Source organism: Balaenoptera physalus, assembly GCF_965194825.1.
Source record: "Balaenoptera physalus genome assembly, chromosome: 7".
In the NCBI taxonomy this organism is placed as follows: domain Eukaryota; kingdom Metazoa; phylum Chordata; class Mammalia; order Artiodactyla; family Balaenopteridae; genus Balaenoptera; species Balaenoptera physalus.
This window is the reverse complement of record NC_138886.1, coordinates 43,625,949-43,643,845: the sequence shown is the minus strand read 5'-3', so window position 1 is coordinate 43,643,845 and position 17,897 is coordinate 43,625,949. Positions and strand designations below refer to the sequence as shown.

The 17,897-nt window shown below is 36.6% G+C and overlaps 1 protein-coding gene across 5 annotated transcripts in view; it reads left to right on the top strand.

Annotated features, from left to right (window-relative positions):
* GCNT1 (glucosaminyl (N-acetyl) transferase 1) overlaps window positions 1-15,513 on the top strand; it is a 66,846-nt gene extending 51,333 nt beyond the window's left edge. For 4 of the 5 annotated variants that reach the window (XM_082471037.1, XM_082471038.1, XM_082471039.1 and 1 more), the window contains 3 exons: window positions 121-214; window positions 9,689-9,825; window positions 10,896-15,513. In XM_082471037.1, coding sequence (XP_082327163.1) covers window positions 9,798-9,825; window positions 10,896-12,325 — 1,458 coding nt within the window. In that variant the 5' untranslated portion in view covers window positions 121-214; window positions 9,689-9,797 and the 3' untranslated portion in view covers window positions 12,326-15,513. The remainder of the gene's footprint in view (window positions 1-120; window positions 215-9,688; window positions 9,826-10,895) is intronic. The other variant, XM_082471041.1, reaches the window with a different exon arrangement.
* The last annotated feature ends 2,384 nt before the right edge of the window (window positions 15,514-17,897 follow it).

The window sequence follows — 17,897 nt, the reverse complement described above, 5'->3', positions numbered from 1 at the left end:
ACTCCTGCATTGGCTTGGCTGCCAAAGTTCTGGGAGCTGATAGCTGGAAATAGGGAAGGAGATGAGATCTCGATATTTATTGTCCTTGGGTTCACTTAGTCTGACTGTCTTCTCTTTCAGGAAAGGCATCAGTGTTCCAGTGCAGGACCTTTTCCAGGACACTCACGATGACAGTTGCCAAGTCCTGTAGTAGGTCCTGGGTGAGGAAGCCTTGGTATGTATTTGGGACTTTTATTTTTCTTGCTATCTCAGAATTCATGAGCTTTGGTTATTTAGAGTGGTTCTTATTGTTCAGTCATTGGCCTCATTGACTGTTCCCACTCCACATCCTTCAAGAAATCTATGTGATTTATGAAATCTGAAGGTGAAGGAACACTGGACCCAGCAGTATGAACCTCTGCCTTATTTTTGTTATTTATTTTTATTTTTTAATTGTATTATTTATTATTATTTTATTTTATAAATTTATTTATTTATTTTTGGCTGCATTGGGTCTTCATTGCTGGGCATGGGCTTTCTCTAGTTGCGGCGAGCGGGGGCTACTCTTTGTTGCGGGGTGCTGGCTTCTCATTGCCGTGGCTTCTCTTGTTGCGGAGCACAGGCTCTAGGCCCGCGGGCTTCAGTAATTGTGGCACACAGGCTCAGTAGTTGTGGTGCATGGGCTTAGTTGCTCTGCTGTATGTGGGATCTTTCCGGACCAGGGCTTGAACCCATATCCCCTGAATTGGCAGGAGGATTTTTAACCACTGCACCACCAGGGAAGCCCCCTGTTATTTGTTTTTTAATATTTTCAATATTCTTTGTGTGTGCTTAAACTAAGTAATGTTTGATGACTGAAGTTCCATTGAAATAATATAGTATGTGGACATTTATGCCTCCCTTTAAACTTTTCCACATAGAAATCCCTTTCTTAATGAAATCTTATTTTCCCTTCACCTTCTCCTAACTCTTAGCCAAGTTTTGTTTAAGGGAATGTTCTATATCTTGAAGTTAGGCTCGTTAAATACTTTGAAAGATACATCATTGGAAGAAATGTATCTTCTCTATTCTCCATGGTGATAAATACACAAAAACAAAAACATTATTAATAAAATAGACTTGTTTTCTCACACGCTTACCTACTTTACAGAAACTTATCCATTGTGTTAAAACCTGAGACTAGTGATTTTACATTTTAAAAAGCATTTTTCAAAGCATGGTGGATGTTTAGGATGTGGATGAGAATGGTAAAGGCAAGCCTTTTTTGAGGTGAGATCTAAGTTTCTGGTCAGTTTCTTGAGGTGAGATCCAAGTTTTTGGTCAGGAACTTGTATTTTCTGTATGAATTTTGGGGTGACTATGAACTCACATTCTTTAAAAAAATCTGTTTAGGATAGTTCTTCTACTTCTTGTTTAAAAAACTCCACATGGGCTTTCCTGGTGGTGCAGTGGTTAAGAATCTGCCTGCCAAAGCAGGGCACACGGGCTCGAGCCCTGGTTCAGGAAGATCCCACATGCTGCGGAGCAACTAAGCTTGTGCTCCACAACTACTGAGCCCTCAGGCCACAACTACTGAAGCCCACGTGCCTAGAGCCCATGCTTTGCAACAAGAGAAGCCACTGCAATGAGAAGCCCATGAACCACAATGAAGAATAGCCCCCGCTTGCCGCAACTAGAGAAACGCCCGTGTGCAGCAACAAAGACCCAACGTGGCCAAAAATAAAAATAAATAAAATAAATTAAACAAAAAAAAAACTCCACAGGTGCTAGTCTTTTGTTTTTTGGTTGAGTTGTAAGAGTTCTTTATATATTCTGGATATTTATCAAATAAATGATTTGAAAACATTTTCTTTTATCCTGTGGGTTGTGTTTTCACTTTTTTGATGGTGTTCTTTGAACCACAAAAGTTTTAAATTTTGATGGTTTAGTTAATCAATTTCTTTTTTCTTTTATTGCTTGGGCTTTTGGTGTTATATATAAGAATCCATTGCCAAATTCCAGGTCATGCAGATTTACCCCTGTTTTCTTTTTACTTTTATAGTTTTAGCTCTTATATTTAGATATTTTATCCGTTTTTTGGGCATATGCTATTTTGTATATGCTGTGAGATAGGGACACAACCTCATTCTTTTGGATGTGGACATCCAGTTGTACCAACACCATTTACTTAAAACACTGTTCTTTCCTCATTGAATTCTCTTGGTACCCATATCAAAAATCAGTTGACTGTAAATGTAAGAGTTTATTTCTTGGATTCTATTCCATTGTTCTGTATGTCTTCTTGTACCAGTACCATACCATTTCTCTTACCATAGCATTTATAGTGAATTTTGGAATTGGGAAATGTGAGTCTTCCAACTATGGTCTTTTTCAAGACTGTTTTGTCTATCCTGGGTCCCCTGAATTTCCACATGAATTTTAGGATCAGCTTGTCAATTTTTGCTAAAAAAGGCAACTGAAATTTGATAGGAAAATTATTGGTTAATTATTGGGTATATTGCCATCTTTACAATATTGAGTCTTAAGTTATGAACGTGGAATGTCTTTCCATTTATTGTCTTAAATTTTTTCAATGAAATGTTTTCAACAGTCAAGTCTTATACTTCTTCTGTTGAATTGTTTCTTTTAGCTATTTTATTCTTTTGGATGCTATTATAAATTGAATTACTTTCTTCATTTTATTTTTGGATTGTTTATTGTTAATATATGGAAATACAATTGCATTTTTGTATAATGACCTTGAATCTTGCAAACTTGTTAAATTCATTCTAATTTTGTGTGTGTTTTTCTTAGGGTTTTCTATAAACAAGATTATGTCACCTACAAATAGAGATAGTGTTACTTCTTTCATTTTAAACTTGATGGCTTTTATTTCTTTTTCTTCCCTAATTGCTTTTCCTAGATCCTCCAGTAAAATGTAATAAAAGTAACAAGAGTGGACATCCTTTTCTTGTTCCTGATCTTAGTGGGGGAGAATCTAGTCTTTTACCATTAAGATATGCTGTTAGCTGTGCATTTTTCATAGATGGCTTTATCAGGTTGAGGAAATTCCTTTTTATTCCTAGTTTATTCTACTGTTTCTGTCATGAAGTGGTGTTGATTCTGTCAAATGCTTTTTTCTGTGTCTATTTGGATTATGGAGTAATTGTCACTCATTCTATTAATAGGGTGTGTTACATTGACTTTTGCATGTTAAACCAATTTTACATTCCTGGATTAAAACCCATGTGGTCCTGGCATATAATCCTTTGTATGTTGCTGGATTTGGTTTGCTGGTATTGTGCTGAGAATTTTTGTGTCTATAAGTGATATTGATCTATAGTTTTCTTGTGATGTTATCGTCTGCTTTTGTTATCAGGGTAATCGATTACTGGCGTCATAGAGTGAGTTGGGAAATGGTCACTCCTATTCCACTTTTTTTATAAAAGTTTTGGAAGGATTTTTGTTTAATTCTTCTTTAAACGTTGTAAAATTCACCAGTGAAGTCATCTGGGCCTGGGCTTTTTTTTGTGGGAGGGTTTTTGGTAATTGTCGTTACAGCTCTGTTCAGATTTTCTATTTCCTCTTGAATCACTTTCTGTAGTCTGTGTTTCTCTGTCTAAGAATTTGTCCATTTATCCAGATTATCTAATTTTATTGGATGATGACTTTTCATAGTATTCCCTTATAATCCTTTCTATTTATGTAAGGTTGGTATGTTAGGTTGATATTTTAAAAATATAGGTGTTTATAGATATACATTCCTCTTGAACACTGCTTTTGCTGCATCCTATAAGTTTTTTTGTTTTTGTTTTCATGTCATTTATATCAGAGTAGTTTCTGATTTGCCTAGTGATTTCTTCTTTGACCCATTGGTTATTTAGGAGTGTATAGTTTAATTTTCACAAATTTGTGAATTTCTCAAATTTTCTTCTGTTGTTGACTTCTAATTTCATTCTTTTGTAGTGAAGGACATATGTTCCATCATTTCAGTCTTTTTAAATTTAATAAGGTTTGTTTGATAGTCTAGCGTATGACCCATCTTGGAGAATGTTCCATGTGTCCTTGAGGAGGATGTGTGTTTTGCTGTTCGGTGAAGGTGTTCTATAGCTGTCTGTTAGGTCTAGTTGGTCTATAGTGTTGGTCAAGTCTTCTGTTTCCTTGTTGACCTCCTTTTTATTCGTTTTATAACTATAAAATGTGCTTCTTTGTCTAATAATTTTTGTCTTAAAGTCTGTTTCATCAGATTAGTATGATTACTCTAGCTCTTTTTTTTTTGTATTTATTCGTGTAGTATATCTGTTTACATTCTTTTACTTAAACCTAGTAGTGTCTCTCAATCCAAACCATGTCTCTTGTAGACATCATATAGTTGGATCATTTTAAGAAAAATCTATTTTGCCAATCTCTGCCTTTTGATTGGAGGTCTTAGTCCATTTATATTTATTATAATTACAGATAAGGTAGGATTTACATTTGCTATTTTGCTATTTGTTTTTTGTGTGTCTTATGTCTTTTTTGTTCCTCTCTTCCTCAATTGCTATATTCTTATGTGTTAGATATTTTCCAGTGTACTATTTTAATTCCCTTGATGTTTCCTTTACTGTATGTTTTCAAGCTTTTTTAAAGTGATTGCCCTTGGAATTACAAAAAAAAAAAAGAACCTTCTTAACTTAAAATATTCTACTTTAGATTAATACCAACTTAATTTCAATAGTATTCAAAAACTTTGCTCTGATAAAGCTCTGTTCCCCTTCCCTCCTTTATACTATTATTACTATATAAATCACATCTTTATACATTATAATCCTGTCAATACAGTGTTATAATTACTACTTTATGTAGTTATCTTTTAAATCAGGTGGGAAAACTGTTCATAGAAAATTACATTTCCTGTGTATATACTTTTATAGATGCTTTTTATTTCTTCATGTGGATTTGAGTTACTGTCTAGTATCCTTTCTTTCCATTCTGAAGGACTCCATTTAGTATTTCTTTTGGGCAGGTCTGCTAGTGATGAATTCTCTTAGTTTTCATTTATCCAGAAATGTCTTAATTTCTCATTGTTTTTGAATGACTATTTTGCTGATCATAGAATTCTTGGTTGAATCTTTTTTATTTCTGTCCATTGAATATGTTATTCATTACCTCCTGGTCTCCATTGTTTCTGATTTGAAGCTGTTAATTTTGAGGACCCCTTGTATAATCACTTTTCTCTTGTTATTTTCAAGTTGTCTTTCAACAGTTTAAGAAGTATCTAGATGTGAATTTATTTGAGTTTATCATCCTTGGAAGTCACTGAGCTTCTTGAATGTACAGATTAATTTTTTTTTCAATTTTAATGGATTTTTTTTTTTTTTTTTTTAGAAATCTCCATTTTAATTTTTATTTATTAATTTATTTATTTTTGGCTGTGTTGGGTCTTCGTTTCTGTGCGAGGGCTTTCTCTAGTTGCAGCAAGTGGGGGGTCACTCTTCATCGCAGTGCGTGGGCCTCTCACTATCACGGCCCCTCTTGTTGTGGAGCACAGGCTCCAGATGCGCAAGCTCAGTAGTTGTGGCTTACAGGCCCAGCCGCTCCGTGGCATGTGGGATCTTCCCAGACCAGGGCTTGAACCCGTGTCCCCTGCATTGGCAGGCGGATTCTCAACCACTGCGCCACCAGGGAAGCCCTTAATGGATTATTTTTTAGAGCAGTTTTAAGTTTACAGAAAAATTACACAGAGAGTCCAGAGTTCTCATAAACCTGCTCACATTGTTTTCCCTATTATTAGTGTCTTGCACAAGTGTGGTACATTTGTTACAAGTGATGAAACAATATTGATACATTATTAATTATAATTAAGAGGGGTCAGTCTTTTTTTTTTTTATAAATTTATTTATTTTGTTTATTTATTTTTGGCTGTGTTGGGTCTTCGTTGCTGCACGCGGACTTTCTCTAGTTGTGGTGAGCAGGGGCTACTCTTCATTGCAGTGTGCAGGCTTCTCATTGCGGTGGCTTCTCTCGTTGTGGAGCACGGGCTCTAGGCACGCAGGCTTCAGTAGTTGCGGCACGCGGGCTCAGTAGTTGTGGCTCATGGGCTCTAGAGCACAGGCTCAGTAGTTGTGGCGCACTGGCTTAGGTGCTCCGTGGCATGTGGGATCTTCCCGGACCAGGGATCAAACCCGTGTCCCCTGCCTTGGCAGGCGGATTCTCAACCACTGTGCCACCAGGGAAGCCCCTAAAAGGAGTCAGTCTTTGTGTTGTACAATTCTTTGGGTTTGGACAAATGCATAGTATCCTTTAACCACTGTAACAGTATCCTATAGAATAGTTTCATCACCCTAAAAATGCCCTGTTCTGTACCTATTCATCTGTTCCTTCTTTCCTTCAAATCCCTAGTAAATGCTGAACTTTTATTGTCCTTATAGTTTTGCCTTTTCCAGACTATCATATCTTTGGACTCATACAGTGTGTAGCCTTTTCACATTGGCTTCTGTCACTTTGCAGTATGCGTTTAAGCTTCCTCCATGTCTTTTAATAGCTTGGTAGCTGATTTTTTAAAAAATCACTGAATAATATTCCATTTTATAGATGTACCACAAATTGTTTATTCATTCACCTATTGAAGGACATCTTGATTGCTTCCAGTTTTTGGCAATTATGAATAAAGCTGCTATAAACATTCATATGCCTGTTTTTGTATGTACATACATGTTCAGTTTGGGTAAATAGCTAGGAGTGTGATTGCTGGGTTGAATGATTAGCCTATATTTAGCTTTGTAAGAAACTGCCAAAGTGATTGTCCCATTTTGCATACTTGGAGCTCATTGAGTCTCTTGGATATTCAGATTAATTTTTTAAAGTCAAATTTGGGAAGTTTCAGCCATTATTCAAATTTTTTCTGGAGATATCATACTCCCTGACTTCAGAACATACTATAAAGCTACAGCAATCAAAACAGTGTGGTATAGGCACAATAACAGATACATAGATCAATGGAACAGAATAGAGAGCCTGGAAATAAACCTACACACTTATGGTTAATTAGTCTGTGACAAAGGAGGCAAGAATTTACAGTGGAGAAAAGACAGTCTCTTCAATAAGTGTTTTTGGGAAAACTGGATAACTATATGTAGAAGAACAAGATTAGAAGAACATTTCTTCACACCATATACAAAAACAAACTCAAACTAGATTAAAGACCTAAATATAAGTCCTGAAACCATAAAACTCCTAGAAGAGAACATGGGCAGAATGCTCTTTGACATAAATTATAGCAACATTCTTTGGGAACTATCTCCTAAGGCAAAAGAAATAAAAGCAAAAATAAACAATGGGACCTAATTTTAAACTTAAAAGCTCTTTGCACAGCAAAGGAAACCACTGGACAAGACAAAAAGACAAGCTACTGAATGGGAGAAAATATTTGCAAATGATATGACCAATAAGGGGTTATTATCTAAAATATGTAAACAGCTCATACAAGTCAATATAAAAACAAACAACCCAAACAAAAAATGGACACAAGACATGATTAGACATTCTTCCAAAGTAGATATACAGATGGCCAACAGCCATATGAAAAAAATGCTCATCTCTAATCAGCAGGGGAATGCAAATCAAAACCACAATGAGATATCACCTCACACCTGTCAGAATGGCCATCATCAAAAGTCTACAAATAGCAAATGTTGATGAGGATGTGGAGAAAAGGGAACCCTAGTACACTATTGGTGGGAATGTAAATTGGTGCAGCCACTATGGAAAACAGTATGGAGGTTCCTCAAAAAACTAAAAATAGAACTACCATATGATTCAGCAGTTCTACTGCTGGAGATATATCAGAAGAAAATGAAAACGCTAATTTGAAAAGATACATGTACCCCAGTGTTCATAGTAATGTTATTTACAGTAGCCAAGATATGGACACAAACTAAATTGCCTGTCACTGGAATATTACTCATCCGTAAAAAATGAAATTCTGCCATTTGCAACAGTGTGGATGGACCTGGAGAGTATTATGCTTAATGAAATAAGCCATACAGAGGAAGACAATACTCTGTTATTAGTTATATGTGGAATCTAAAAAATAAAACGAATATATATAACAAGCCTCACAGATACAGAGAACAAACTAGTGATTACCAGTTGGGAGAGGGCAGGGGAGGAGGAGCAAAATAGGTGTATGGGATTAAGAGACACAAACTATTATATATAAAATAAGCAACAAAGATATATTGTACAGCACAGGGAAATAAAGCCATTATTTGGCATTTACTTTAAATGGAGTATAATATATAAAGTATTGAATCACTATGTTGTACACCTGAAACTAATATTGTAAGTCAACTGTACTTCAGTAAACAAAATAAAGTCAAATTTGGGAAGTTTTCAGCCATTATTCAATTTTTTTCTTCACCCCCTCCCCCATGCTCATGACTGCAGCCCCCTCTTTCACCCTTCTCTCCCACCCTTTCCTCCACTTTCTTTCTGACACTCCTGTTATGCATTTGTTGATGTGCTTAATGGTTTCTCACAGGTCTCTGGGCCTCTGTCATCCTTCTTAATTCTTTTTTCCTTTTGTACCTCAGGCTGGATACTCTCACTTGACCTTTCCTCAGTTCCATTGATTCCTTCTACTGTCAGTGCATACCTGCTGTTGAGCCCCTCTAGTCAGTTTTTCAATTCAGTTATTGTACTTTCAATACAATCAATTCTATTGGTTCTTTTTTATAATTTCTATTTCTTTATTGAAATTCTCAATTTGGTTAAGTATCTTTCTCATGGTTTGGTTTAGTTCTTTAGTTGTTTGAACATACTTATAATAACTGACTGAAAGTCTTTGTGTAGTTAAGTCCAGTGCTTGGGCTTCCTCCGGGACAGTTTTTATTGAAGCCCCTTTTTCTGTGTATGGGCCAGACTTGTGTTTCTCTACGTGCCCTGTAATTTTTTGTTGTTGTTGAAAGTGGACATTTTATAATGCATCAACTTTAGAAATCATACCTCTGCCCCTGCCCAGCCCAGGGTTTATTGTTGTTATGGACCTTCTTGGGTTAATTTTGTAAATCTGTGTTCTTTATTGCGTGAGGCAACTTAAGTCTCTGTTCAGTTAGCTTAGAAGCTGACTAATGATTAGTCAGAGATTTTCTTAAATGCCTTAAGCAGAAATTGCTTAAGGGTATAACTTTGTTTAGGGATCTGATGTCTGAATAGTTCAGATGCTTAAGTATTTTAGCAGAATCTCCCAATGTTTGCTTTCCAGTAGAGGTTTGGAATGGGGTAGTAGACAACATAGTTGGAGGAAGATGAGATAAGCAGCTAATTCAATTGCAGGATTGTCTTTAATGGGCCAGTGAGCATTGGGAATCCTCACAGCCGGATAGGATATGTAGGATTTTCCAATCATATAGGACCATTAAACTGTTCCTTGGCACACATTTTGGGAAATACTCCTAGAGTTTTCCCTGAAAAAGTTCAACCTAAATTGTAAGATGTCTTCAAACCTTTAGCAGTCCACAAACTTAGACTAAAAAAAAAAAAAAGACTGGAGAGAAGGTTTTAAAAGAGAAATCAACGAGCCATCATTTTGAAGAAAAAAATGGATATGACCAGCCATCATTTTGAAGAAAAAAGTGAATATGTCGAATTAGTTTACCAGTATGCTTTCTGAGTGTGTGTGTATACTTATGTGGGCATATATATCCCTTCACAAATTTTTCTTTTTGTTTCACGGGTTTTTTTAAAAAAGACTCATGGGACATAACAGCATTGCTGGATGCCTGGCACATTTAAGAAACCTGGCTGCATAAGAAGCACTCTACATGGGCAGAAGATGTTACCTGGAATTAGAGCACTAAATGATCCTGACTTTTCTTGATTTAAATGGTAAAAAGTCTAACTACTTTTTGTAACATTACTCTGTACAAATGATGGTCAGTTATTTATTTTTATTTGTATTATTAATATTCACAATTTGTTTCCTAATTAAATATTTAAAAGTTCTAGTGCTAATTCTGGTGTTAAAAACTTTTCAAATCTCTATAAATCTGGTTTTGAGACAATTGATAGTGTTTGACTTTCTTTGTTAGAACCAATTGCCGAGTAATAAAATTGACTTTTGAAAACACAACAATATCTGTATATTTGTAAACATTTTACATAATAAAAGTGGGTTAGGTTCCTGGAATTTGAATATAGACAAAGGGTCTTTCATAAGTTACAATTTGCATACAAGTGTTGTTTTTCAGCTAGGCTGTTTCTCTGTTTTGGATTATGTATGTCTTCTCTTCCTGTGGTGCCTGGTGTGGAACTGAACAAAGTGAAGTCAACCCAAAACAGTTCCAAATCTGACCTGGTTTCACCTGAGCCTTTCTGTTCCAGTTTGAAAATCCAGTTGACCTGCTTTTCCTTCAAAGATTCTTAGAAGCCACAGCCATTTCTGAATGTCTCCTTAAGTGTACTCCCACTCCTAAGTTGGTAAAGAGCAGAGTGGATCTGATCTCTTCAAATACTTGGGGCTGCTGACACCAACTGATGGACATTAATGGATGTGTCAGGAGGAACCCAGATTAGTAATGATTTCAAGGCAAGGGGTGCTAATTAGCACTGGCACAGGATCAAAACTCACCAACTGTGGAGAATTCAATAACTATAGCCTAGGTCTTCAACTGTGTTTTGCACTTCAATATACCTGAGAGGTAAAATGTTGATTGTAGGATACTCTAGCATATCCTTGTACTCAGCTTTTTTAAAAAGACAATCTGGCATTGATACCAGAGATGATGGGTATCCTATAACACTACTTCCTTTCCTCTGATTGACCCACTTTGTTTTTGTCTTAAACATCTGACCTCATAGCAAAGAGGACAGTTTTTGAACCTGAGAAGATGTCATGAAACACTGTATTTTTTAATATATATATATATATGTATGTATCCTTTCTATTTTTCTTTTAGTGCTGCCCTCCATTTCAAGATGCCTTTGCACTTCTGATAAATGCAAACTGACAAATCTCCAGGCCACGACAGAGGGGAAATCATTACTGCTTGAAGCCTGGAAGACTGCCCTTAATAAAGCCAAGTCCCCAATTGTTGTTGAAATGCTGAGGAAGTTGTGGAGGAGGAAACTTTTTTCTTATCCCACTAAATACTACTTCTTCCTTCTTGTTTTTTCCCTGGTCACCTTCTCTGTTTTAAGAATTCATCAAAAGCCTGAATTTGTAAATGTTGGACATTTGGAGCTGCTTGAAGAGAATCCTAGTCGTAATATTAATTGTACCAAAGTTCTACAGGGTGATATAGATGAAATCCAAAAGGTAAAGCTTGAGATTCTAACAGTGAAATTTAGAAAGCGCCCTCGATGGACAAACTATGACTACATAAACATGACCAGTGATTGTGCTTCTTTCATCAAGAAGCGCAAATATATTGTAGAACCCCTTAGTAAAGAAGAGGCAGAGTTTCCAATAGCATATTCTGTAGTGGTTCATCACAAAATTGAAATGCTTGACAGGCTCCTGAGGGCCATTTATATGCCTCAGAATTTCTATTGCATTCATGTGGATACAAAATCAGAGGAATCCTTTTTGGCCGCAGTGATTGGCATTGCATCCTGTTTCAGTAATGTCTTCGTGGCCAGTCAGCTGGAGAGTGTTGTGTATGCATCTTGGAGCCGGGTTCAGGCTGACCTCAACTGCATGCAGGACCTCTACCGAATGAACGCAGACTGGAAGTACTTGATAAATCTCTGCGGTATGGATTTTCCTATTAAAACCAACCTGGAAATTGTCAGGAAGCTCAAGTCGTTAATGGGCGAGAACAACCTAGAAACGGAGAGAATGCCATCCAATAAAAAAGAAAGGTGGAAAAAGCATTATGCAGTCGTGAATGGAAAGCTGACAAACATGGGGACCGACAAAATACATCCTCCTCTTGAAACACCTCTGTTTTCAGGCAGTGCCTATTTTGTGGTCAGTAGGAGGTATGTGGAGTATGTGCTCGAGAATGAAAAAATACAAAAGTTTATGGAGTGGGCAAAAGACACATACAGCCCGGACGAGTATCTCTGGGCCACTATTCAGAGGATCCCCGAAGTCCCAGGGTCACTGTCCTTAAGCCATAAGTACGACATGTCCGACATGCATGCGATTGCCAGGTTTGTCAAGTGGCAGTACTTTGAAGGTGACATTTCCAAGGGCGCCCCCTACCCGCCGTGCAGCGGTGTCCACGTGCGCTCCGTGTGCGTTTTCGGAGCGGGTGACTTGAACTGGATGTTGCGCGTGCACCACTTGTTCGCCAACAAGTTCGACACGGACATCGACCTCTTTGCCATCCAGTGTTTGGATGAGCATCTGAGGCATAAGGCCCTGGAGACATTAAAACACTGACCCTTGGAGGCAGTTTTAGAAATAATTAGGAGGCATGAGATGTACCCCATTTGATTCCTCCGCCTACAGAATCTAACTCTTCAAGCCAGAGAAGCTCTATGGTTTCTAATTAGCAGGTCGGTTAGAAAGGTTGTAGCCTTCAAGCTTGACTTAGAGTCAGTGAGAGGGTAGGGCAGGTTGCAGGGCGTTGTGCGGGGGAGTGGTCCGGGGCGGCTGGGGAAGAGGTTGAATGCAAGTTATCCTGTTTAAAGAGCTCAGGGACTGAACAAAACCTGAAGGTGAAGGTTTGACCTGTGCCAAAATTGCTCGGAGAGCTTTAAATATGATGGTTTTTCCTGATTTGAATAGATTTATAGCAACAGCCAACAGTCAGGATGTAATTTATTTTGTAGACCACGTTTGTTGAAAGAGAAATTTGACTTTATTCTAAATGATCTTTGTAAATGATTGACTTTCTGCTGTAACATTGCATTGTGTTGTGTGTCTCTATATGCCATCTCAGGGAACTTGCAAAAATGGGCTTGACTGAATGTGAATATTTCCCATTTACGCTTTTAACAATGTACATATGTTTTTAAAAGCGCCCCCCACCCCGCCGCCAAAAAAAAAAGACTTTATAGTTTAGTTGATTCTATGAATCATCTTAGGTTATCTACAAAGTTAAGGTATCTTTGATTATTATAATGTCTACAGAGTAATACTCAATTTTTTCAAATATGTCTCTCTTCTCCTCCTCCAGTCTCCCTAGACCCTGCTATCAAGCTGTATATAAACTTGTTTTCATAGTGCTCCATATTCCTAGTGTCCCATATTACAGCCTCAGTTCTCCTATGTGATCCGATTGGCAGTAATTGGCGTGGAGAACTAAGACGGAAAGGGTGAAGTGTATGTATGGCAGAGGGGAGGAGGAGTCATATGTAGACAATCTCTGAGGCCTGTGATGCAGCAATCGGTACTATCCCCAGAAATTAAGCCTGTTGCTCTTTGGGTCTGCTTGTGTCCATCCTCCAGGCTCTTGCATCCGACTGTCACCTCTGTCGCCTTTTGAAAGGAACTGGCTTCCCGTCTTCTTGCTTCTTCATGTTACCTGCCCATTGGTTATTCGTTAGCTCTTGCATTTTCAGTTCCCTTCTCTCTCGGAACCTATGAGGAGGGGAAAGGTGTGCTGTTGTACCACCTGCCATGCTTGAAGGCCTGGGTATCCTAAAGGGAACATTAGATTTGGGGCGGATTGTCTCAGTATTGATATTATTCTCAGCATATGGTTTTTACTCTGTTTTTCACTAAAAGACAGATTTGCGGTTGCTATTGTGCTGTCTCAAATCTCAAAGTAAATGAAGATTTAAAAAAAAAAAAACCAACTTGCTCTTTTGCTAAGCTGATACCATTCAGCCATCGATCTAATAGGAAATGAGAAGCTTTATCATTTAGCTGAGACTTCAAACAAGAATCAAATCCATGTACTTTATTTTTAAAACTTAGGCAACTTAAATAGTATATGGGAAATATATAATATCAGACAGTTTTCAGGCATTCAACTGATAAAACATTTTATTCCTCAGAGTTAGGAAACATTTTTATTTTATGGAGAGGTTTGTTATACTGACCCTCTTGAATGAAAGTTTCACGGTTTTGGAAACTTAATCATTTGTAAATGTGCAAGTCAGTGGATTGCTATGGTTTGCATGATTTAACAGGGCAGCCAATGTTAGACCAAGAAAAACATACTCACTTTGAAAATTCAAGAGGTGATGTCAGTGAGGACATTATATGCATGGTGTTCTGTCTCCATTGGCTTCTAAACCAATTTGTTCTTTGAATGCACGTCACATGTCTCTCCCATGCTCTCTTTTAGAAGATTTTACCTGTAAGTTGGGCCTTTTTTTTTTTTACTCTAAAACCAGTGATTTCCAGTGACATACTTCGTGTCTATGTCTTGTGTTTCTTTCACTTCATTCATTGTATCTTGAATACTATAGACATTTGTCATTTTTTAATTTTGAATATTTGCGAATTTACGGGAAAGTTAAAAGTAATAGTACAGTGAACATCTTAGGACTTTCACCTGGAGTCACTGGTGGTTAGCATCGTGCTCATTTGCTCAGTTTTATGGATTTTTGAATTTAGCAAAATCGAAAATTGAAAGTTAAAAAAAAATTTACAAATATCATCGCAGTGCTCTTACTGTAGCATGACTGAATCTGATTGACATTTAAATTGGCAGCTTTGAGGGGTTTTTTTTTCCTCCACCATAGATGTAAAAATATGATTTTAGGATCCGTTTCCACAAGCCCCACACTACAACTGTGCACCCACCATCTTTTATGTAGCTGTGGTACGTCATCTCTCTAGAATGGCACTTGCTGAAATGTGTCTGAATATTACCCTATTGCTAATAGCTTTACAGGGATTATATAGCCATTAGGACTCAATTTTATACTATCCAACCTAACTTAAATAAAATTCATAGTAGTGGAACAAGCAATTGGAAGAATCAAGAAGGTGGTTTCAAAAGGAAACCCTTACTACATTCAGGAGGAGCAAAAATGTTGTAAGTTCTTTGGGGAAGATAAATTATTTAAATTGCTTCCTGTATGTCAGTTATTAAGTACTAATTTCTTTTTGCTGTCATTTAAGGTCTTTTTTATAGGGAATTATTAGAAATTGTATTCCCAAATAAATCCTTAAATATACATAAACTGCAATTTTTTAATGGAAGCGTTCTAGTTAATGAAGTACTGATCAAGATTCACATATTACTTATTAAGGACAAGAGTTAACAAAAATGGTTCTTTCTTTATAGGCAGTTACCTAGGCTCTTCCCAGACCATGGTAAACAGCCATTCAGCCTTGAAAATGTGAAACACTATTGTCTCTAAACATGTATTTGTGTCATTCGTCAAGCACAATTCACTTAAAGAACAGAAGTGGATTTTCTTTTGTAGTCATTTGGGGGAGGAGGAAGCCATGTGTTACTTCATTTCATCTGTAGAGTCAGTTGACCTGGACTTTTTCAGTTGGCTTAGGAAAATAAAAATCATTTCTCATTATGGTAAACATAAATAAGTAAATGCAACACTTTCATGGCAAGTGTGGTTACCGTAAGGTTTACTCTTTTGAATACGGGCATGACTGGATGCGTTTGGAACTAGTCATATCACCATTAAAATCAGCTATTCAGAAACCAATGCCGTGTCTCCACAAGTTATTCTTATTTTGTTAGCTACCAGCACCGCAATATTAAATTTAGTATTTGGATTTGATAGTTTGTAACTAACAGGTGTTTTGTGTGAGTAGTGATTCAAAACATAAAGGTTAATTCTTTAGGCAGAAATGTCTGAGAGAGAGGGTTTGGCAATGGCAGAAAGTGTAACCCAGGTTATGCAGAAAGAGCTAGAGCGGGGACTTTAGAAGAATGCAATTTAGTAGCTAGTATTGCTTTCTGGGCATTACTAGTTTCAGCTTATGTCTGCAGAAGAGCAATGGCCACAAATACTAATAGGACCCATGACTTGTTGTGGTATGAATGTGGAGGGCACACCTGAGGGAAAAGGGAAGCTTCCTCCCCGGAACATTGAGTGTCTGCTCCAGCTGTCTCCTCAGCTGGTCTGGTAAACCCTTCTGGGTGTTCTTTAGGCGCATTTTCGATGAAACAGACTCTATGAAGTGGCAAAATTGATTAACCTCAGGTCTTTCTCAAAAGCTTGAGAGCTTTATGTATCCTTTATAAGCCTGCTTGTCAAGGATTTAATTTTTAATATGTGCTTAAAGTTTTCAGGGCTTGTCATCAGAATATTGATTTACTGTTTTTCAGTGTAATAAGACCCGAACTAGAACTGAGTTGTAACTATTGGGAAAGAAAAGACTGTTTTCATTAGTGCAGATGATGGGATTGTCCCAAGTTGAAAGCCCAGGAATCTTGTCTTGAAATTAGTAAGACTTTAGCAAATACTGCCACTCATCCAAAGATTAGTTTTCCATATTCAAACAAAATAATTATTTTAAGGTATAATGGGGATAGGTTACCTTTCATCATGGCAATAAGCTCTGTAAAGTGTGTAGACAAACTTAAGGTATGTGTGGGACCTGTATGAATAAAATACTTCTGTAAATTCAAAACAAAACAAAACCTTGTGCTCCTAGCTGATAAATATTTTAAATATCTCCCTTCTTCCCAGATCAATCCATCAGTCAAATATAAGCCCAGTCATAATCTCAAAGGGTTGATAAAATTATTCTAAATTTCATCTGAAAGAAAAAATGTGCAAGAATAGCGAAGAATGCTTTGAAAGAGATTAATGAAGTCATATAATATTAGATATGAAGCCATACTTTAAAGGTAAAAAATGTTAAGAGTACTGTAAGTTTATATTTGAACTCTCAGACTGATAACAGTAATAGCCCAGAAATAGATGCTAGTATATATAAAACATTGCAAAGCAACTATCAGAACATAGTGAGGAAGGGGGGTGGTAAAAGTTCTAATAAGTATCTGTTTGGAGAACATTAAATTATCGCTTTGTAATGTGCAGCAAAATCCAAATGGAGTAAGAATGAAAATAAACTGAAAGAACATGTCAGTGACTATCTTTGCATGTGATGGAATTTTCCAAATAAAAGCAATGGGAGGATTCATTAAGGAACAGATAATAGATTTAACTAAAAGTGTGTATTTCCTGAATATGAGAAAGCAAAAGGCAATCAGAATTGGAAAATTTGCCAACAGATTTTGAAAGAGGGAAAAATGGAAGTTATTTATACTAATATTTTTTTAAAAACAGCTTTTTGAGATATAATTCATATACCATACAATTCACCCATTTAAAATGTACAATTCAGTGGTTTTTAGTATAACATCACAGTCAGTTTTAGAAGATTTCCATCACTCCCCAAAGAAACTCTGTACTCTTTAGTGGTTACTCCCTATTACCTCTTAACCCCCGTATACTAATATATTTTTTAAAAGCATTAAGATGCCAAGAGTAAAATGAACAAAAGATGTAATAATTCACAGAAAGTGAAATAAGGAGGCTACAAATGGCTAATATGAAAAATTGAAATTCAATAAAAAGAATCCAAATTAAAACAATTTTTACACACCAAATTAGGGTGTTTTTTGGGGGGGTTTTGGGGTTTTTTTGTTTTTTTTTTAAACTTGACTGTTGAGGAATGCATGCTCATACTGCAGGGAGGAGTGTTAAAACCTATCATGTAGAGTCTTTAAAAACACTCAAATTCTTTGATCAATAATTCACTTCTTGGAAAATATCCTAGGGTAATAACCAGAGATTTGGATCCACATTTAAACCCAGTGTTTGTCAGCTTCTTATTTGTGGTGAAATGTAAAAATACATAAATCTCCAGTAATAGAGGAATAATTATGTACTTTAAAAAATATATGATGGGGTATTATAGAATATTCCTATAGTATGCCTAATGCCATGGAAAATCACTGTAGGTTAAATGAAGTAAACAGACTGGAACAGAATCTATAATGGGCTCTCAATTATGTTAAAAAGAAAATGATACTGAACAGAAAGGAGCATTCAGAATTTCCCTGAAATATCACATC